The 22,568-nt window shown below is 40.6% G+C and overlaps 1 protein-coding gene across 1 annotated transcript in view; it reads left to right on the top strand.

Annotated features, from left to right (window-relative positions):
• Large1 (LARGE xylosyl- and glucuronyltransferase 1) overlaps positions 1-22,568 on the top strand; it is a 524,802-nt gene that overhangs the window by 399,828 nt on the left and 102,406 nt on the right. The window contains exon 7 of the mRNA XM_057753624.1: positions 10,353-10,457. Within this exon, the coding sequence (XP_057609607.1) occupies positions 10,353-10,457 (105 nt within the window). The remainder of the gene's footprint in view (positions 1-10,352; positions 10,458-22,568) is intronic.

Below are 22,568 nucleotides of genomic sequence, written 5' to 3' on the forward strand. Positions count from 1 at the left end.
CTGTACTTATCTTTGTGTGGTGAAAGCGCTTCACTATCATCCTTGCACCCTACATGTGAAGGCCCCTGAGGGATGTTCATAAGCACCTTTCTCACTGACAGAGTGCCGAGTTCCTGGCTTAGATTGCTTTGCATGTATGGTTCTAGAGTCCTCTGCTTTGCCCATTGCAGAGGCACAAACCTCTTATGCCATAGTTTTGTTTTCTGATACTATTGTGGTGTGTGGAGGTTGTTGTCTGCATTAGTAGGTTGTCAGAGAAATCTTGCATGGAATTTCTTGCTAGACACAATCCAGACTATAGAACTCTATCCTTGTAACATTCTAAGCTTCACTAGATGCTATGATGTAATAGAAACTTTGACTTCAGTCGTCACTTGCTCAGAGGACTTTCACTGCAGATCGCACACATCTGTAGACTCATAAAAGGAAGCTTGGTGTGAATGTTCAAAGTCAAGTGGGCCTAGCTTTATACTGTATTTTAAGTTCTCTTCCCAGTACCCAGCATCTACTGACATCTCTACTCATTATTTTCTTTGTTCCTGCTATAGTTCTTAAAGACACTAAGGTATAAATGAATGGGGCTGGATGTTTTGTGGTTTTCTCCTATCTGGTGAATTTGTTACCCCCTCCCACACCTTTACTAGCAAATCAAGAAGAGATTTTTGTATCTAAATGTTGAGCCTTTCAGGTTAAATCCTAATAATAACAATAATAATTTACAGTTCACTTATTGGACAATTCTCAAGTGTCAGACGGCAAGCTAGGTATTTCACAGATACATCCATCTTCCTTACAAGTTTGTAACTAGGTTTTAAGAGTTTAGTTTGAACCCCTCAAGAGTCAAGTCTCTTGCCAACCCTAAGATGGCTCCTTTAGATAGGATATATACTTCGCTGCTCCCGTATCCTCCCTTCCTATATCCCAACCTTCCCAATCCCCCGAGCTCCTCCCATCCTCCCCTTCTCATGTTTCTCATCCCATTTCCCCTTTGCCCCATGCCACCTCACCCGCAAGTTCCCAGTTTTTGCCCTGCAATCTTGTCTACTTCCCCTCTCCATGCAGATGACTATATGATTTTCTTTGGGTTCACTTTCTTATTTAACTTCTCTAGGATCACAAATTATATGCTTAATGTCTTTTATTTATGGCTAGAAACCGATTATGAGTGAGTACATCCCATGTTCCTCTTTTTGGGTCTGGGATACCTCACTCAGGATAGTGTTTTCTATTTCCATCCATTTGCACGTAAAATTCGAGAAGTCATTGTTTTTTACTGCTGAGTAGTACTCTAATATGTATATATTCCACATTTTCTTCATCCATTCCTCCATTGAAGGGCATCTAGGTTGTTTCCAGGTTTTGGCTATTACAAACAATGCTGCTATGAACATAGTTGAACAGATACTTTTGTCATTTGATGGGGCATCTCTTGGATATATTCCCAATAGTGGTAATACTGGATCTTGGGGTAGGTTGATCCCAAATTTCCTGAGAAATCGCCACACTGATTTCCAAAGTGGTTGCACAAGTTTGCATTCCCACCAGCAATGAATGAGTGTGCCTCTTTCTCCACAACCTCGCCAGCAAAGGCTATCATTGGTGTTTTTGATTTTAGCCATTCTGACAGGTGTAAGATGGTATCTCAAAGTTGTTTTAATTTGCATTGGTGCTGGTACCTTGGGCAACTAAGGAGAGGGAACCTGAAATGACCCTATCCTATACTGAGGAATATCTTGCATATCACCTTAGAACCTTCATCTGGCGATGGATCGAGGTAGAGACAGAGTCTCAATTTGGAGCAACAGTCTGAGCTCTTAAAGTCCAAATGAGGAGCAGAAGGAGGGAGAACATGAGCAAGGAAATCAGGACCACGAGGGATGCACCCACCCACTGTGACAGTGGAACTGATTTATTGGGAGCCCACCAAGGCCAGCTGGTCTGGGACTGAATAAGCATGGGTTGATTCTGGACTCTCTGAACATGGCGGACAATGAAGGCAGATGAGAAGCCAAGGACAATGGCACTAGGTTTCGATCCTAATACATGAACTGGCTTTGTGGGAGCTTAGCATGTTTAGACGCTCACCTTCCTGGACGTAGATAGAGGACCTTCGTCTTCCCGCAGGGCAGAGAATTTGGACTGCTCTTCAGTATCGAGAGGGAGGGGGAATGGTGTGGGGGGAGGAGAAGAGGAGTGGGGATAGGGGGAGGGGAGTGGGGGGAGGGGGCAATATTTGGGAGGAGGGGAGGGAAATGGGAAACGGGGAGCAGGTGGAAATTTTAATTAAAAAAGAATAAAAAATAAAAAAAAAACAAAAAAAAAGAGTTTAGTTTGACAAACAGCAGACCAAAGCTCAGAGAGTAGAGGACCATATTTTATTTTTTCATCCGTGTCTTGATGATTATACCAGCTGGTATAGTAATACAGTTATTGTGAATAGTGCTGAAAACATGGATTTGCAGGTATTTCTTTGGTCTGCTGACCGTCTTCCTTAAATGTGGAATCTTGGATGAATTGATGGATAGAATAGAAGGAAAGATAGATGATAGATTAGATATACAGATGATAGACAAATCATAGATAGATAGATAGATAGATAGATAGATAGATAGATAGATAGATAGTATGAATGAGATAGATACTGAAAATAGAAGTCCTTTGGAAAGAAGAAATGAACTAACAGATTAACTGGGGCAGGAAAGGGCAATTGAAGGTGAATATGGTTAACAAACATCATATACTTTAATGAAAATATTTTTATGAAATCTTTTACACTCTACAATAAATATATTCTAATAACATTAATTAGTACATATGTCCCTTCATCTTTGTTGTGGTCATGTTTGCTTCCTTACTTACAGCAATGAACAATTGTTTATCCTCACATTCCCATGTGTTTAAGTAGCAGAATACCTCTCCAATTCTCCCTCCTTGTTCCCCTCCTACCCTCTAGCCTAGTAGCTGAAACCTTGCCTGGAGCCAGCAGGTTCAGAAAGAAGGAGATTGGGAGTTCAGAGCCTGGAACCATTCATCTGATGGCTGGTGACACCAGCAGCAGAGGCCCAACATATAGTTTGCTCGTTTGTTCTTGTCTGGTTGTTACTGTTGATATATGACAGCTTCATTTTCATAAGTTAGCATGTGCCTAGAGTAGGGAAGACTGAGAACAGCACAGTTAATTCATAACCACAGGGCCAAAAACAATGACAAAGCATTTGCTTTCAGTCAGTGTTTTCTTATGTTTCGATCCTAATACATGAACTGGCTTTGTGGGAGCTTAGCCTGTTTGGATGCTCACCTTCCTGGGCCTGGATGGAAGTGGGAGGACCTTGGTCTTCCTGTAGGGCAGGGAATTTGGACTGCTCTTCAGTATCGAGAGGGAGGGGGAATGGACTGGGGGGAGGAGAAGAGGAGTGGGGATGGGGGAGGGGAATGGGGGGAGGGGGCAATGTGTGGGAGGAGGGGGAGGGAAATGGGAAACGGGGAGCAGTTGGAAATTTTAATTAAAAAAGAATAAAAAAAAGAATAAAAAAAATAAAAAATAAATAAAAAAAATAACTCCTTTGGAGATGAGGGAGGCATTGCAGAATGCTGTCTTAGGATCCTGTGGAAGCCTGTGTCATTCCCCACAGGATTTGCCAGGGAATTCACTTCTTAATGGTATGGTAGGCCATTAAGTTGTTTGTATAATCAAGGTTAAGTGTTTAGACTGAAGCCTCTGGAGACAAGGATGTTGTTGCCTTGAGTTGGCAACAACCCCCACCTGACATCAGGCAGCAGAAGGAACTTCTGTCCTAGATGGATAATGCTGAACAGTAAGTAGCAAGAGAGCTGGGAAGGAAGCTGGGCACCCTGAGGTCTGCTTGTGGGAGTGTGGGGGGGACTGCCTGCTGTGCAAGACAGGACATTGATAGACAGAGCCAGGGCAGACATCAAGTGTCGGGCAAACTTCCCTCGCATTCTACACAGAATCAATTATTCTCTGCTTGCTTATCAGATCTCCAACCTACCAGATCTTCTGTCACCCAGGTATCATGGTGCTTCAAAACTGTTTCTTTCTCCTCATCTAACTGCCTTTGGGTCAGGACTACATTTTATTTGTATTTAATTCCTTCATATTTTGTTTAGTGTCTGACCAAGCAAATCCTCAGTAGAACGCAGGATGTACCAAAGTGTCAACAAAGCAAGGGCAACAGCAGCTGTGAAGGGAGCAAATGGAGGAAGTATGCAGTCTGGACACACAGGGCAGCACACGCTAGCAGGGAACTTCTTTAATGGTACCAGCAGATGTCAAAGGGACATTATGCTATATTTATGTGTATGAATGGTTGCTTTTATGTATGTTTATGCACTGTAAGCAGGCAATGCTTACAGAGTCAAGAAACAAGCATTAGAACCCCTGTAACTGGGATTATAGATGGTTGTGATCCACCATGTGGGTGCTGGAAATCAGATTGCATCCTTTGTAAGAACAGCAAGATCTATTTACCACCAACCATCTCCCTGGCCTCTCTTTTGAGATATTTCTCAGTGGTGTGATTTGAGTAAACATGAATTACCTTAGGCCTACAGGGGAGTAAAATCTAGTTCTCATATATCTACTTCTTGATATATGTTCCTCGAAGATGTCTGAATTATATTACCTGGGGCTAGAGAGATGATTCGGTGACTAAGAGCACTGACTATTCTTCTAGATGACCTGTATTTGATTCCCAGCACTCACACAGTAGCTCACAACCATCTAACTCCAGTTTCAGGAAATCTAACACTGTCTTACGGCCTCCATGGCACCAGGCATGCATTTAGAACAGACATGCATGTAGACAAAACCATATGCATTAAAATAAAGTGAAGTAAATGTAGCACTGGACAATTCTGGTTTGTGTGTTGAATGTAGATACCACCACATAAGCTAATTATATGTCAGACCCTGCAGAAGAACCTCACACTTAACTAAGGCTGAAAGTAATCTTTCAGACACATCAATAGTTTGTTTCAGTGCATATATGAAGTATTGATAATTCAGATTTCAAGGCACTAGGGTCAGAATTGATGCTCCAGTGTGTTGATATCTAATAGAGTAACAGCATTCAAGAGATTAACCACACATCTACACACTAACTTCCTCAGATGTAAAGGAGTAAAAAAAAAAAGTGTCACCTTGTGTTGTTGATAAAAGTGGTGCTAAGTAGTATCTATGTTATGTCTCCTTAACATTTGAGAACATAGTTATAATTCCCAACCTGTTGTGCTTTCTGAATAGTGATGTCCTTATCAGGATGGGGCTGCCCTAGGAAACCTAGAGCATGGAAGAGCACATTGAGTGCACATATTGACATGCATAGGAAGAAGGAATAGATAATAAGGAATAAAGAGAAAGAAGGGATAGAAGGAAGCTAAAGTGGTAAACGTAGTTTTCTCAAACTCACCAGTTAGTTAATTCCCACTGTAGTAGGAGACCGCTTGTTTGTTCCTGGCCACCCAAGAACCAAAATAATCCTATAGAAACTATATTATTTATATCACTACTTGGCGTATTGCTAGCTAGCTCATATTTTTGGTTAATCCATTTTTATTACTGTGGTATAACCCTTTTACCACCAGGCCTGTGGCCTACTGGCAAAGTTCTAGCTGACAGCTTGTGTTCTTCCCCCCTGGTGCTTCATAGCATCTCACAGACTCTGCCTCCTCTCTCTATGTATATCTCTTCCAGCCCGGCAATATTCTGTTAAGCCACTGGCCAAAAATGACTTCTTTTTTAACCAATAAAAGCAACACATATACAGTAGGACTTCCCACACCACCCTCCCATTGGAGAGAAAACATTACCCAAAACAAGGCAGGAAGTTTCTTCTCTTGGGACTGGAACAGCAGAATGACATAACCTTCTACTAGCTCTTGACTTTTATTTTGTAGCTCAAGGGTCTATTCACAGGTGTGGTGGGGGCATGATGTGTCTGAAATGATGACCCCTTGATCATACCCAGAAAAGAAAACTTATAAAATACCCTAAGCATTGTGCAAGGAGACATCCAATTTGTACAATTTGACGCATATAACATGATTTTAATGTATGTATTCATACGAAACAAGAGAGATGCCAAGGGAATGAGAAGTTGAAAAGTTTTCTAGAAGCTTCACAGCAAGAACACAGCAGGGCAAGAGTCCACATTTTATACCCCTGCCTCCAACAGTGTTAATGCTTACAGCTCCCTGTCCCTAGCTGCAGACCTCAGTGGGCTTGGGAGACACACCAAGCAGACAACTCAGGAAATTCACAAGCCTACAGGCAGAACCCAAGGCTGCTGAACAACCAATAAGGAAAAATCACTTCTGCTCACTACTGTTTCAATAAATGATATAACTGCTACTGAATCCACTTAAAGCAAAATGAAATCATCTGTTGATTATTTTGCTCTTTTCAGCCAATGGATATGAACATTACAATCATGCTGATAGTTATTTTTTGTACAACATCGAGTGAAGCTGACAGCACAAAATATATCAAAAAGATATCCCAGGCTTGAGAGAAAAAGAATTTGAATGTTATCTCCAGAGACAACTTAAAGTTATTCCTGAAGGTTCTTAAGTTTAAGCTTTTTATGAGCAATTTGCTGCTGCTGTTTTCTATCTTTGCAGTTCTCCGTGTGAGGGACACTGACACCTGAGCTCAACAACTTTATAAATGTTGCATTGATATTGGGAATAGGAGAGAGTGAGATGACATGCATTTTCAAAATTACAGGGACAAGGGCTGGGGCTGTTGACACCACCAACTGGTAACATAGTATTCCAATTCCTAGGCTTATGTGAGGATATTTGACATTGGTAGAATACTTGCCTACCATACATCGAACCCTATGTCCAATCCCTAGTACAGCCAAAAATAAAGGAAAGTAAAAGAAAGCATTGACTTGAGGAGGATATATTGGTTGCATTGACAGTACTTTATTGGGACAAGTCAGTCAGTAAAGTAATAAGGTCAATCATGGGAATCTGACTCAAAAGCCTAAGACTGGCAGAACACATCTGCAGCATGTCAAAAAGACAGGGATAGGAATGTCCCTTGGGCTTGTGAGCCTGCCCAGCTGGAGCAGCAAACTCTAGATACATTGAGAGACTTAATTTGAAAGTTTAAGGTAGAAAACAATACAGGAATACATCTGATGTCAACCTCGACCATACACACACTTACACATGCATACCTGTTTATACACATGCATACACCACCCACAAACACACACACACACACACACAAAGACATGAAAGAACACTAATATTTATGTGTGTGTATGCCAAAAAAGTCATTTATATAGCCATCATTTGTTAAAAACTTACTGTATGTGAAACATTGAAATATTACCCAGATCTTGCCCATTTGCTGATGTAGGAATATGGGGCACGTACACATGAGGGGCATGTATGCTTACTACTACTCAGTTGGTAATTTAAGGGATGTAAATCAGCTGAAGGCACAAATACTGATAGAAACTACCAAATAAAAAAATATATGCCATGATGCCATAAATACAAAATATATCTCAGACTTGGAGTTATATGTTAAGTGTCAAGCTCAATATAGGCTTTGAGAGGACTGTGGGTAAGGACTAGCAAGGGCAAGTATGATCCCTGCTGAGGGAGTGCTTGGTGAACGAGAAAGGCAAGAACACAAGTAACACCCTACAATTTTGTTGGGTAGGAAGGAAGCATTAGCTAGGAGAATAATTGTTTGAAGCAATAGGTTGAGACAAATAAAATGTGGATGGTGCCAAAATACAGAATTTGGATTTCAAATACTGAAAGTCCATATTTCCTGAGATGCATTAAAACTTCATTATTCCCTGCTTGTCAGCTCTGAGTATATGGTACGTGTAATAGTTATTCTTCTGTTGCTGTGATAAAATACCATGATCAAAAAATCATTTACAGAACAGATTATTTTTGTTTATGGTTCCAGGGGGCTAAGAGTAAATCATGGCAGGAAGGTGTGATAGCAAGCAACAGGGATGGGATCAGGGATGGGATGAACTATGAGATTTCACCTTCAACCACAAACATAAAGCAGAGAGAGAAGCAGAAGTAGGGCAAGTCTTAAATTTCTCAAAACCCACCCTTGGTGATACATTTCCCTCAGCAAGGCTGCACCACCTCTCCAAACAGCATTACCAACTCTTCACCAAAATTTCAAGTGCCTGAGCCTATGGTAGGGCATTCCTCATTCAAACTACCACATCTTTGCCAGGTCTGAGTTTGTGATGTCCTTTATCAATTCAAAAGCATTGGTGATACTAACTCAGACTCCTTAATTAGTGTATGCTGTTACCCCCAAGGACTATTTTAGCTTTGTCCAATCCTCTATGTAGAAATATCAAATTGTTCTATAGTGCAAGGATTCTGATTAGAGCTTCTCAGCTAAGGGGCCAAGTCTTTTTGAGCTGGTTGTTTTGCAGTAAACCTCAAGGTTATTGCATGAGGCATTTATTGGCTCTTCCACTCACTAAATTGAACATACACTTTATGAAGGGATTCTACAAGTTTGGGTTGCAATCACCTACATTGACAAAGTGGGCGGTAGTATTTTTCCTGTGCCTTTAATTTATATGTTTGTGCAGGGATGATGATTTAGATAGCAGCTTAATAAATTGATCAAATAAATTGCAGCAAACTTTTGCACCATCATTTCAGAGAGCTGTCATCAAACCAAGGTCCTATATCACCCAGCGTGATGTTCCAACAGTACTGCTGTGTTTTCTTAGCATGCAGCTGGGTTTTCATTTGGTTAGAAAGTTCTTTATTTCTAAGATTGGTCAACAGCATGAGAAGTTTCACTTCAGAAGGTTAGCTGTGAATGCCATCAGTGGCTAGTTGTATGACTGTTAGCAAATCATTTAAAGTTCCTAAACCTCAGTTTCTCATTCTGTGAAATGTGGATCACTAATGCTCTTAAGAAAAGAATGTGGGTGTCAGACAAATGCAGATTCACATACTAGCTTCATCAGTAATTGTTTGTAATTGTATTAATCACTGGTTGTATGAAAGTCTCATTCCCCAGTCAATAAAATGTCAGGAGTAATTCTAAGATAACTTTTTCTGATTACTTATATTAGAATGTCTAAATGAAACTAGGAAGGTTTGATAACATGCCTGAAAGACTCAGAGATTCAGTCCTACCTACATTCCAGACACACAGCCCTTAGTGATGGACTACACTCACTAGACACAGCCAAATACCCTAGAAACACAGCCCTAAATGATAGACTACAAGCCTAACCCATCTGAAATGTTATGGTTCATTAGAGACAAGGCTGACTATGGTGGCAGAAAGGTACTTATCCATCCAGATGACATCATTGCATTGACATGATATTGACATGGTGCTTAGTAACATAGATGATGTGGGATTCCCCTCTATATGGCTATGTTTTACTGCCATTGGTTAATAAAAAAGTTGCTTTCGGCCAATGGCTTAACAGAATATAAATAGGCTGGAAAAGATATATAGAGAGGGTAAGTAGAGGCAGGGAGACGCCATATAGCCACCACAGGAGAAAGATGCTGGACACCAGACGGAAACTTACCAGTAGACCACAACCAGATGGCAATACAAAGATTAATAGAAATGGGTTAATTTAAGATATAAGAGCTAACAAATAAGAAATGTGAGCTAATAGGCCAAGCAATGTTGTAATAATACAGTTTTTGTGTAATTATTTGGGTCTAGGCAGCTAGGAAACAAACAAACAGCCTCTGACAGCACATAGATGGATGTATTTTGGAAGTAGTAACAACAGAAGCACTGTGACAAGCTGGCTCTTGACTATGGACTCTCCTCTCATGAAACAAGAATAATTCCTTATTTAATTTAAAAAAAACATGCAGAAATCCAATAAATTAATATATAAAAGAAAACATCATATTGGAATGCTTGAAGATTAGTATGTCAGGTCATAAAGATGTAACTCATGTCCCATGATTTAGGGAATGAAACACATCTTTGCATGCATGGATAGATGGACAGATGTTTGGGTGGATGGATGGATGGATGGATGGTTGGAGACTATGGTATTATCAAAAACAGATGACCTTGGACAAGATAATTAACCATTTTGGAAGCTGTGTCTTCTCTGTAAAATGGAGATAATAAAAGCAGCTGCCTAATATTAAGAATGAAATATGTTTATGCAAGTTAAACACTTGGGTCAGGACCTAGCTCTTAATGAAAGCCCCCAGTGAATGTGAGCTGTTATTATGAAAATGTGGGTCTGCATAATTATTCATTGTGTTTGGTACTCTCCAGACCTAGATGCCTGTGCTGCTGCTTCTAACACATCTGTATTCTCTGTGTTTTACAGGCCAACAGGTCCTGGGCTTGGTAGAGAACCAGAGTGACTGGTATCTTGGAAATCTCTGGAAAAATCACCGTCCATGGCCAGCCCTTGGAAGGGGCTACAACACAGGTAAATCATAAGGGCAATGTAAACGGGGGACAACAGAGAGTGATGTTTAGACTCATTGTCCCTTCCTAAAAGAGAGGGGATGTGTAGCAATGTGGAGGAGGACATGCAGTTTCCTGTTTCATCAGAGCATAGGACATGCACAGGTGACAGCTTCAGTTGTTACTCTATGTCATGCTGCAAGCAATAAGCAATTGAGCTGTGGAAGTATGGTGCGGTCTTTCTAGAAAGCCTCTCTGCTGGCTTTAATGCTGATCTCTCATTGAATTCTTTATCAGTTTGACATGTAATGTCTTTAACTATTGATATAAATTAGAGATCAGTCTCTAGCAATAAATTCAATATTTAGTTTCTTAATTGAACAGATATTGTCTTGTATATTATATGTGCAGCTTGGATATTCAGGAGTCTGCACTTGCAATATGTATCAATATTTATCTTACTGCAGTCTTCCATGTATAGGCTAGGAAAACAGCAGGGGCTCATATTTTCTCTGATTATTCTTATCTCTAAAAGGTGCATATATAGCCTAGCGAGTGTCAGAAGAAAAGGCAGACATATTTGAAAATTGTTAGTTCTGGGTACTGCATTGCTCAAATATCATGTCTAAAGTCACATATTTTTTTTTAATTTTGTTACTACCACCAGTCTTGGAATTTCTTTTTGTTTCTTGTTTCTCTGTTATTAATAGTTACTTGTGCAGCCATTCTTTATTCAACATATATCTGAATTATAAGTACCATAGATGCAGTCCATGGCTTCAGGGAATGGATAAATATACTGCTACATAGTAGAGGAATCTGAGGACTCTCTGAGAAGGTCTGGAATGGGAAACTGAAGATATGATGACCAGAATAGTATGAATGGAAGTACTTCTGAATTCCAATAATGGCAAGACAGGACTTCTTCCTACCGGGTAGTTGTTAGTCTGACATTGAAGTAGATGCTAGCTTGGATTAGCATCATAGGATCCTGATGCTATATTTTTCTGTACTAGAGAAAATTGATGCTTAGAGATTTCAAGAGTGCAACCCTAATTAAGGAAGCCTGCAAGGTTAGCTACTGACCTTGCTAGCTCAAACTTGAAACACTTTATGATCAAATACTTTTTGTTTGTATTTGGTTTTAAATTTTGTGACAGAGCCCAGGCCAGCATAGAATTTACTATGTATCCCAGACTGTCCTTAATGTCCTGACATTGCATACATATGTGATACCAATACTCTTAAGTAAAGTATACTGGGCTCTGTTCTTAAGGAGTCTAGTGGGTCTGTGAAGGGGTCAATATTGCACTGTAAGGAGCCTTTGGGATGTTTCTGAAGCAGAATATCCAAAACCCTTCTATAATGAAATAGGATATATTGTTTCTCTTCCAGCAAGAACAATGAGACACCTCCCTGTATGTGTGTGTGTGTGCGTGCACATACATGCTCCCAGATTCATATGTATAGAGGCCAAAAAGCAATCTCCTGTGCCTTTCACCTTGTTTTTTGAGGCAGGGTTTCTTATCATGACCTAGGACTCAATGATTAGGTTTGACTGCCTGGTCTGCAAGCCCTAAGAATCTGCCTGTCTGCCTCCACAGAGTTTAGAATACAAGTATGTGCACGCACGTGCAAATACACACATACAAACACCCACACACATGGCTTTTTTACATAAATACAGTGTGCCTAACTCAGATCCTCAAAGTTGCATGGCAAGCACTTTGTTGATTGAGCCATGTCCCCCGGATCCATGAACACTGTTTTCTTAACGCATTTGAGATTGGACTGTGTATGATTTCACAGTAGGCCAATGAGAAGGCATCATGTATCTAGATGAAGCAAAAACAGCCATCTTTTCATTAATGTCTAGGCTTTCAAAGAGACATAGATACCTCTGTATTTTTGAATGAAAAAGGGAGGTTTCAGGTGATGCCTGTCATGCAGACTTCCTGTTCCTCAAGACCTATGCTAATAAAAATTCTTATGTAGAGATAAACTACAGCACATTGAGGATGCAGTATCAAGTCATGGTTATCTTCATTAAACTAAAGCACTTATCACCAATCTAGGTTTGCAAGGAGAAGAAAAGTCTAGAACCATGGAAAATTGCTATGGCAAGGATGGCAAGTTCCTCCTTCTCTTATATATATATATATATATATATATATATATATATATATATATATATATATTTCCTCATAGCATGATAATAGACAAGTGTCTTAACCACCTTCAATTTGTATTAGTATGTTGAGACAGTGAGTTTTCCCTTGAAAGGTCATGAAAGGATATGGCATGTAGGGAAAAGCCCTGTGATATGTGACAAGTCTCTTTCAATAAGCAAATGACACCAAGTAATCATTATAAAAGAATTTATTTATCATCAACATGACATGACTTTCCCAATGAGGGCTTTTTTTTATGACCAGTGAGTGTGCCACACATCAGCAGATGAGTTATCCAACTCTTAGGGAATTTGAAAACTCTACTGGAGGTAACTAATCACTCTAAATCCCAGCCATCTCCAGTCTCTCATGAAGCTCCTCTAGTAAAGTATCCTGTGGATGCTATTGGTAAGCTCCAACACATTTGGGTTGGAACCACAGCTTGACCACTGAGTCTTAACTATAGGCGTGGTCACTCAACTTGATCAGCTTAGTTTTCTGCCTTGTCAGGTCAGTACCCTCATCTTGTGAAGATCACTTGCTTTGGAAGAAACTTGAATTAAGAACCCAGCCTGATGTCAGTCATAGAGTAGGTACTCAGTTCATTCTAGTCTCCGTCCTGTTGTGCATTTCATCACTTATTAAATCAGGAAATTGTGGGTACATAACTAATAAGCTGTTTATCAAAGTCTCATAAGCACCAAAGTCAGGGAAAAATAATTAGTCATTCTATTTTTATACAAGTATGCCCCTTTTCTCACTGTCTGGTAAAACTTAGCATTTAGTGCTATAATTAAAAGGAAATAACACCTATTTTAGTAACTATACCAATTTCCCAAGTTTATTTGACTCTTTTTTTTTGACATTTTATTTTATTTTTTTATCACTTTTTTTTATTTATTTATTAAAGATTTCTGCCTTCTCCTAAAATCCCCAAAAACAGAGCATGACATGTTTGAGCTGCAAGATCTGCCTCTTAGGCCTGACTTGTATTTTTAAACTCTGAATTTTACAAAGCATACTCAACATTGTGAGCTCATAGTCTTTAGACCCAGAAGCTTGATAATCTTTGGTCAGAATCTGGGCAACTTTGTGAGGGTGTCACTGTAAGTACCTGTAAGCCAAAACATCTTGGGGGCTTGCTTTGGCTCCATTTCTCTGTCAGAACCAGTCTAACTAACTGTCAAGGTAGTACTTGTAATGGTAAAATGAAATACTGCAGGATCCCAAGTGGCTACAGTGGGAAGCAGACCATGAGACCATGCTGCAGGTCCCCGAGTCAGAGCAGGCAGCAGGCAGGATTCCTGAGAGCAGCCAGTCCTAGGCAGGGATGACACACAAGACCATGCTGCAGGTCTCCGAAGTTGGCTGATCCTGGGCAGGGAGCCACGTGGCAGGTAAGAGACAAAGACTTGGATAGGCATGCCATGCAAGGTGGGGTTGGATATTTATTTATTTAGTGGGTTATGGAGGGGAAAGGGAGAAGGGGAGAAGAGCAGAGAGGTAGAGAGAGGAGGGAGGCAGGGAGGAAGGGAAAGGGTAGAAGTAGGGAGAGAATGGAGCGAGGCAGAAGCTGCCTCTTTGGGGAACTGAAGATCAGCTTGCCTCGGTGGACTGGGGAGGGAGTGGGCATGGCTTGTCTCTTAAAAAGACAGGACACATCATTACAGTACTATTTAGCTACACTCCTCAGATGCCCCTGCTTCCCACCAGACCCATTCCCATGCAGCTCAGCTGTGTTTTCTCAATTGTTGGTTGATTCCTAGGGTTATCTTCTAATGGAAACCTTCCCCTTGAAAGGTCCAGCTAGGCTTCCACTTCATCTCTGTTTGTGTTTCTTTCCAGTCAACTTTCACAAGGCACAGAGGTCCTTAAGAGATTTAGGGAAATATCCCTTCCACCTCCTCTTTCTTCATCTTGAAGATGTTTGAGGCAGAGTCTCAGCACGGTAGCCTGACTGGCCCAGAACTCCCTGTGTAGCTGAGGATGACCTCAAACTTGGCAGCAATGCCCTTGCCTCAGCATGACTGTCCCGAGTGCTATAGTATCTGGTGTCGGCACCACACCTGACTCTTAGTGGCGATTGTTATAACTCATTCTCCTGCTCATGTATCATGGAGCTGGAACAACTGTAGATGAGATGACTAGGCAATCCCAGAACAGAACTTTTGCCAGTGAGTGTTCAGGTGGATTTAAGGACACCTTCCATATCCTTGGCACAGAAAAAGAACATTCTCAACAACTCTGTCCATGTATCACCTCCTGGGTTCAAGAAGATGCCATTCACTCAGCATTCATAAAACAGGTTTGACAGGCTCATTAAAATTCATCTCACTTCTGTTCATATGGTGATGGATGGCTGACTCTATTAAAAAGCAAACAACAGCAAAGGAGGGGGATGCAAACACTTGGATGAGAATTTGGGAAAGGCAAGGCAGACTGAGAGGACATTAAGGAGCATATTCAAGCTCAACAGAGATTTATTTGTGCAACGTCACAAAGGATCCAAGGGGAAGTTTTGTTGTCCCTAGATGAAGGACATGTTAGCTGGAGAATGTCTGAGATTTGCAGGCAAATGGATGGATCTAGAAAACATCATATTGAGTGAGGTAACTCAGACCCAGAAAGATAAATATCATATGTACTCACTCATAAGTGGCTTTTAGACATAAAACAAAGAAAACCAGTCTACAATTCACAGGGCGGGAGAGAAACCTCTGTCAATACTGACCTTCAGTGCAACCCACCCTCAGCCCTAATTCTTATCTCCTGAACTATTTTTACTTATGCATGTGGTACAGGAGAATTGTCTGTATTCTGTCAGTCATATTTTAAATAAATGCTGATTGGCCAGGCAGCAAATGTAGGTGGGAAAACCAGACAGGAAGTAGAAATGATGTAATGAGAACAGGAAAATTCTGGGAAGAAGGAAGTTGATTTCTCCCACTCCTGCCCAGACCACCCAAGCAGCAGGATGTGATCTGCCCCACTGAAAAAAAGGTACTGAGCCACATGGCTAACATAGATCAGAAAAATGAGTTAATCAAGATGTGAGAGTTAGCCACTGAGAGGCTAGAGCTAATGGGCTAATCAGCTTATAATTTATGGAGACCTATGTGTGATTTTCTTTGGGGCTAAACAGTTGTGGGGTATCAGGCGGGAGAGAAACCCCAACAAACAGGAACTGTTCATGTTACATGCATGATCTCATATTCTGAAAAATTTTGGTCTCAGAGTCTGATGTTTTCCTCATTTGGCTAAGTAGATCACAAGAATACTGTAATCAGAAACCTGTTTCTTTCCCCAGTCACCCAGACCTGAACAATCACACAAAAACTATATTGATTACAACACTGGCCAATGGTTCAAGCATATTAGCTAGTTCTTGTGTCATAAATTAATCCATTTCTATTAGTCTGTGTATTATCATGAGGCAGTGGCTTGCCAGTAAGGTTCTGGCATCTTTCTCCTTTGGCAGCTACATGGTGTCTGCCTTGCTCCACCTTTTTTCTCCTTGCATTCAGTTTACTTTTCCTGCTTACCTATATTCTATCCTGCCATAGGCCTGACAGCTTTTTTATTAACCAATGGTAATAAAACATAGTATACAGAGAGGAATCCCACATCAGGCTGCCACCTGCTGAACAGAAAGTTGAAGCCAGAAGAAACAAAATGCAAAAGAAAGATTCCTCCATCTGAGCTGGGCCTCCTGTCTCAGGTACAGCGGCATGATAGCATTTGTGGGCCTACAGTACACAGGTACTATCCCATCCTCCAGGCTTCTTCTGCCTTTATCGTTGTACAACCTGACAGAAAGTAACCAGACCACTTCTTTATACCCTGTTCTCCACTGTGAGTTAAGAATACTAATGTTGCCCTGGTGCATTCACACTGTTGTAGTAATACCATGAACAATAAGGATGTATTTCACTTCATTCAGAGACCAGGATGTCACATTCAGGCAGATTCAATGCCTAGCCAGGGGCTGCTGTCTGATTCTTGTCTTGGCATCTTCTGGCTGTTTCCTTCCTTTTTTTTTTAAGTGGGGGGGTGAAGGAATTTTTCTATATCTTGTTTACACCCTGACCACCTCCCAAAGACCTCAATGACCATTTTGGTGATTAGAATTTCAATTTTCGAGTTTGGAGATAAACACATTCAGACTGTAGTCAGTACCTCCCTGATAGAGAAACAATATTCCTCTTGAAAATGCTGAGGAACAAAAGTGAGAGGATAAAGTTGCCATGAAGCTGCATGACATAAGCAGCACCCTGTTTTCTTTTTCTTTTTTTTAAAGCCAGCTTAATTTTCACTTAGACCAATGGTTCTTAACCTTCTTTTATTTTTTTTAAATTTATTTATTTATTAAAGATTTCTGCTTCCTCCCCACCACCACCTCCCATTTTCCTCCCCCTCCCCCAACCAAGTCCCCCTCCCTCGTCAGCCCAAAGAGCAATCAGGGTTCCCTGCCCTGTGGGAAGTCCAAGGACCACCCACCTCCATCCTAGTCTAGTAAGGTGAGCATCCAAACTGCCTAGGCTCCCACAAAGTCAGTACGTGCAGTAGGATCAAAAACCCATTGCCATTGTTCTTGAGTTCTCAGTAGTCCTCATTGTCCACTATGTTCAGCGAGTCCGGTTTTATCCCATGCTTTTTCAGACCCAGGCCAGCTGGCCTTGGTGAGTTCCCAATAGAACATCCCCATTGTCTCAGTGTGTGGGTGCCCCCCTCGCGGTCCTGAGTTTCTTGCTCGTGCTCTCTCTCCTTCTGCTCCTGATTTGGACCTTGAGATTTCAGTCCAGTGCTCCAATGTGGGTCTCTGTCTCTGTCTCCTTTCATCACCTGATGAAGTTTAATATTCAGGAAGCACCCTGTTTTCTATATCTGCAAGAGAGTCATGAGTCCTCAAATCCTTGATTAGCAACAGGTTACCCATATACTTGCAATTGCATAGCAGCAGCATTCCCGAGCTACATTTTATTACAACCAAATGGCACACTTTGTTTTGTGCTGGTGGGTTATTAACCACAAGCAGTATGTTGTAGAGCAGACTCCTAGAATGTATTCATCTTTGGTCACATTGTATTGGTATCTCAGAATCTATGGAGGTGGGAATAGTCACACCATGGGAATCAATTAACACCACAAGTCATACTTTGTCCCTTTCTGGAATCCTGTTGGTAAACACTGAACTGTGGAATCCTTCTGGCCCTCACATGCCTCACAAAACTCCTACAGTTTCTGGTCATTCGACTTTTGATTTTCCCATGTAGGGAATCGTCTCCTCCATCAGTGTCTGTGTCTTCTTCTAATATGCTCTATTTATTTAAAAATAAAATAGTATATATCTTTCTACATTTATTTAGATAACATGAAGCATTATCTTTCTAATATTGCATTGTTTTTCCATTTGATGACGATAATTTATTTTTTCCCTAGCTGGTATTAATTGAGAAGTGGTATAAAATTTTATCAAATATAATGAAAAAATTTAATTCTATACCACTTCTCAATTAAATGGATATATTATATGTAAATATAATATTTTTGTTTGCTGTCTATGTTGGGCATATGGTCTCTTTATTGAAGAAGAAGAAGTATTTTTTTTTTTTGCAGAGAAACTATTAATAGAAAGACAGCTTCAACTTCTTTAGCTCAGAGAGATGTTCTCTGACAATAAAGTCTAAGCCTCTGAAGTTAAGGGTCATGAATCTAAGGCCAGGGAAAACAGAACCTATGCTAGCCATGAGTAGCTATATCTGGCTCAGCATTTCAATTGACCTACAGGAGCAGAAACAAGAGCATGACCTTTCCTGAAAACATTGCTGCCTTACCCTACTGACCCATGCAAAGTCAGGAAAGCTCCTTGATGCCAGCATTATCAAGAACAAGAGCTGTGACTGAGCACCCAGACACAGGGCAATGGGCATAAGAAAAAATGATGTGATCCAGAGGCTCCCTTCCATGAAGAATATCTGTCAGCATTCATTTGATGTCTGTTTTTCATAGATCAGAGAGATGAATTTATGATGGGATGAGGCATCTGATTTCTTTGGGGCCTTCCAAGTTCATGGCACTAATCTCAGACTTGATGCGTGTTTTCATGTGCATTAGCTTACTCAATCCCCATTTTACAGAGTAATTTATGAAGGCTCCATGAGGTTAATTGGTTTCACAGGTTAGCAGAGCAGGTAAATGATGGGACCAAGGGCTTAAGCTTTCCTTATAAGCTCTTAGGCTGTCAGTTCATAGCAATAGTTGGTAGAGCGATTATGTAGCTCTGGGAATTTGTCCAACCCCATTCCTTAGTAAACTGGGTTAGATAACTATGGATTCTTTTGTTGTTGATGTTGTTGTTTGAGACAGGGTTTCTCTGTGTCGTAACCCTTGGCTATCCTGGAACTTGCCCACCATAGGCTTTGGTGTTTGAATATTTGGTCCCCTGCTAGTGGTGCTGTTTGAGCAGGTTTAAGAGGTGTGGCCTTGCTGTAGGAAGTGTGTCACTAAGGGACCAGCTTTGGGCTGGTGGAGGAGGTTTGGAGGAGGGCTGTGGGGGAGAACTGTGGATGGAATGTAAAATGAAATTTAAAAAATTAAATTAATATTTAAAAAAACTTGAGCCATCCCTAGTTCTTTCTTTCTGTTTTAGGATTGTGGGTCAAGATTTGAGCTCAGCATATAGTTACTGCCTCCATGCCTGTGGCTTCCTGCCATGTTTCCCTACCTGGACAGACTCTTAACCCCTCTGAAACCCTAAGCCAAATAAACCTCTTCATCTATAAGTTTCCTTGGTCAGTTGCATTTTAACACAGTGGTAGAAAGTAACTAACACAGCTCTCTTTTGCTGTAACTGGGCTCTTGGGCTACATAGCTGCTTGAATTTGTGAATACTCATTCATCAGAGATGTATTGATAATTAGCAGTACACAGTATCCTCACCTTGCAGTGCTCAGGGGACACTTAAGTGAAAAGAAAAACTATGCCACAGATTGCCAAGACTGTCAAGAAAGATGTGGAATTACAAGCAGTTATAATTTCTAAGTGGGAAAACCCTATAGATTATATAGGAAGGAACCAGCAGAAGGCATTTCTGTCTATGCTGTTGTACTCAGGCCATTTTTCTGTGCTTTGTATGGCTCACAGAACCCAACTTAAAATACCTGTGACTTCATAAAGTGAGGAAGATCTTGTTCTATCAGTCACACTCTGAGCTATTCCCTGTCATCTACCATTATACTTAAATAGTAGTCCTTGTCGCCCTGATCCCTCCCTCCACGTCTGCATCTCACCACAGTGGGTCAGATATATTTGAATCAAAATGGGTTGGCAGACACTGAGTTGGTTTTTGGGGTCCTGAGAGATTGCTTCAAGTAAAGGGAATCTCAGCAAAGACTGAGAGGAATATTCAAGAGGAATATTCCATCATTTATCCCGCATGACTGTTCTACCAAGGAAGGCTGTGCTTATTGAACCCGTGTTTATTAAACCCAACTGGTTGAGATTGACTCTACTATTTCCTGGTCCTGATGCAAAAGAAATAGGAAACAGAACCCATCTTTATGAATCCCAGAATTAAGCTGAGATGTTCAGGAAAGCACACCGTAAAAACATGTACCACTATGCTCCAAGTCAATTTCCAATTTCCTGTCTCTGCCTGCCTGCAACAGGGGTTGGCCAAAATTGCACAGTTTTGTGTCCTAAAACCTAGACAGGCTTTGCATTTTTAGAATGCTATGTGTGACACATGGATGTTGTACGAAACTCAGATGTCAGTGTCCATTAATACAACTTCTGCCACATCATTGATTTGATTATTTCCTGTCTTCAACTCCTCCTGGGTGAGTCTGCTGCTTTTTGCGCTAGAGCTTTCAGGTGTGCTGTTAAGTCTCTAATATGAGCTTTCTCCATTTTATTTATGTGGGTACTTATTGCTGTGAACTTTCCTCTTAGCACTGCTTTCATAGGTTTGGATATGTTGTGCCATCATTTTTGTTGAATTCAGGGAAGTCTTTAATTTCTTTCTTTATTTCTTCCTTGACTCAGGGGTGGTTCAGTAGTTCAATGTTCAGTTTCCATGAATTTGTAGCCTTTCTGAGAGTAGTATTGTTATTAAATTTTAACCTTAATCCATAGTGATCTGATAACATGCAGGGGGTTACGCCAATTTTTTTGTATTTGTAGAGGTTTGCTTTGTTGCCGAGAATGTGATCAATTTTAGAGAAGGTTCCATGAGGTGCTGAGAAGAAGGTATATTTTTTGTGTCTGGGTGGTTGTTTTGTCTGTTAAGTCCGTTTGATTCATGACATGTATTATTTCTCTATTAAATTTCTGTCTGGTTGACCTGCCCATTGGTGAGACTGGAGTGTTGAAGTCTCCTACTATCAGTGTTGTGGGCTTTGATGTGCGATTTAAGTTTTAGTAATGTTTCTTTTACATGTATGGGTGCTCTTGTATTAGGGGCATGGATGTTCAGAATTGAGACTATATCTTTTTTTTTCATTTTTTTATTCTTTTTTAATTAAAATTTCCAACTGCTCCCCGTTTCCCATTTCCCTCCCCCTCCTCCCACACATTGCCCCCTCCCCCCGCTCCCCTCCCCCTATACCCACTCCTCTTCTCCTCCCCCCGGTCCATTCCCCCTCCCTCTTGATACTGAAGAGCAGTCCAAATTCCCTGCCCTACAGGAAGACCAAGGTCCTCCCACTTCTATCTAGGTCCAGGAAGGTGAGCATCCAAACAGGCTAAGCTCCCACAAAGCCAGTTCATGTATTAGGATCGAAACCTAGTGCCATTGTCCTTGGCTTCTCATCAGCTTTCATTGTCCGCCATGTTCAGAGAGTCCAGTTTCAACCCATGCTTATTCAGTCCCAGTCCAGCTGGCCTTGGAGAGCTCCCAATAGATCGGTTCCACTGTCACAGTGGGTGGGTGCACGCCTCGTGGTCCTGATTTCCTTGCTCATGTTCTCCCTCCTTCTGCTCCTCATTTGGACCTTAAGAGCTCAAACCATTGAGACTATATCTTGATGGATTATTCCTGTTATGAGAATAAAGTGTCCTCTATCTCTTCTGAATGATTTAGTTTGAAATTTTGTTAGATATTAGGATAGCTACACCCACTTGTTTCTTAGATCCTTTTGATTAGAAAACCTTTTCCTAATCCTTTACTCTAAGGTAGTGTCTGTCTTGAGGTTGAGGTGTATTTCTTGTATACATCAGAAGGCTGGATCTTGTTTTCATATCCATTCTCTTAGCCTGTGTCTTTTTATAGGTGAACTGAGTCCATTGATATTAAGTGATATTAATGACCAGTGGTTGTTAACTCCGGTTATTTTTCAATAGTAGTGTTTGTGTGTTTCCTTCTTTGGATTATGCTGGTGTGTGTGTGGGGGGGTGTAATCAGATGCCTGTGTTTTTGTGTGTGCAGTTAGCTTCCTTGGGTTGGGGTTTTCCTTCTGGTACTTTCTGTAAGACTGATTTTGTGGATATGTATTGTTTAAATCTGTTTTTGTCATGGAATATCCTGTTTTCTTTATCAATGGTGAATGAAAGCTTTGCTGGATATAGTAGTCTTGGCTTGCATCCATTGTCTCTTAGTGTCTGCAGCACATCTATCCAGAACCTTCTGGCTTTCATGGTTTCCATTTTTAATTTGAGTGTAATTCTGATAGGTTTAATATGTTACTTGACCTTTTCTCTTTATAGCTCTTAATATTCTTTCTTTATTCTGTATGTTTTGTGTTTTGATTATTATATGTTGAGGGAATTTTTCCCCTCAGGCAGCAGCAATTTATTGAAGCATTTCTGGGAAAATGATTGATGTAATTTTAAGGAATAGTTATGGAAAATATGCATACAATGCAAAGACTATTTTCTGCTAATGTCTAAATCTCTAATACATGTCTGTCAAAAGTAAAAGCAAAATTTTAGGTTATATAAATACAGTCCCTTCTAATTAACCTATA

This window comes from Chionomys nivalis, chromosome 21 (genome assembly GCF_950005125.1).
Source record: "Chionomys nivalis chromosome 21, mChiNiv1.1, whole genome shotgun sequence".
NCBI lineage: Eukaryota > Metazoa > Chordata > Mammalia > Rodentia > Cricetidae > Chionomys > Chionomys nivalis.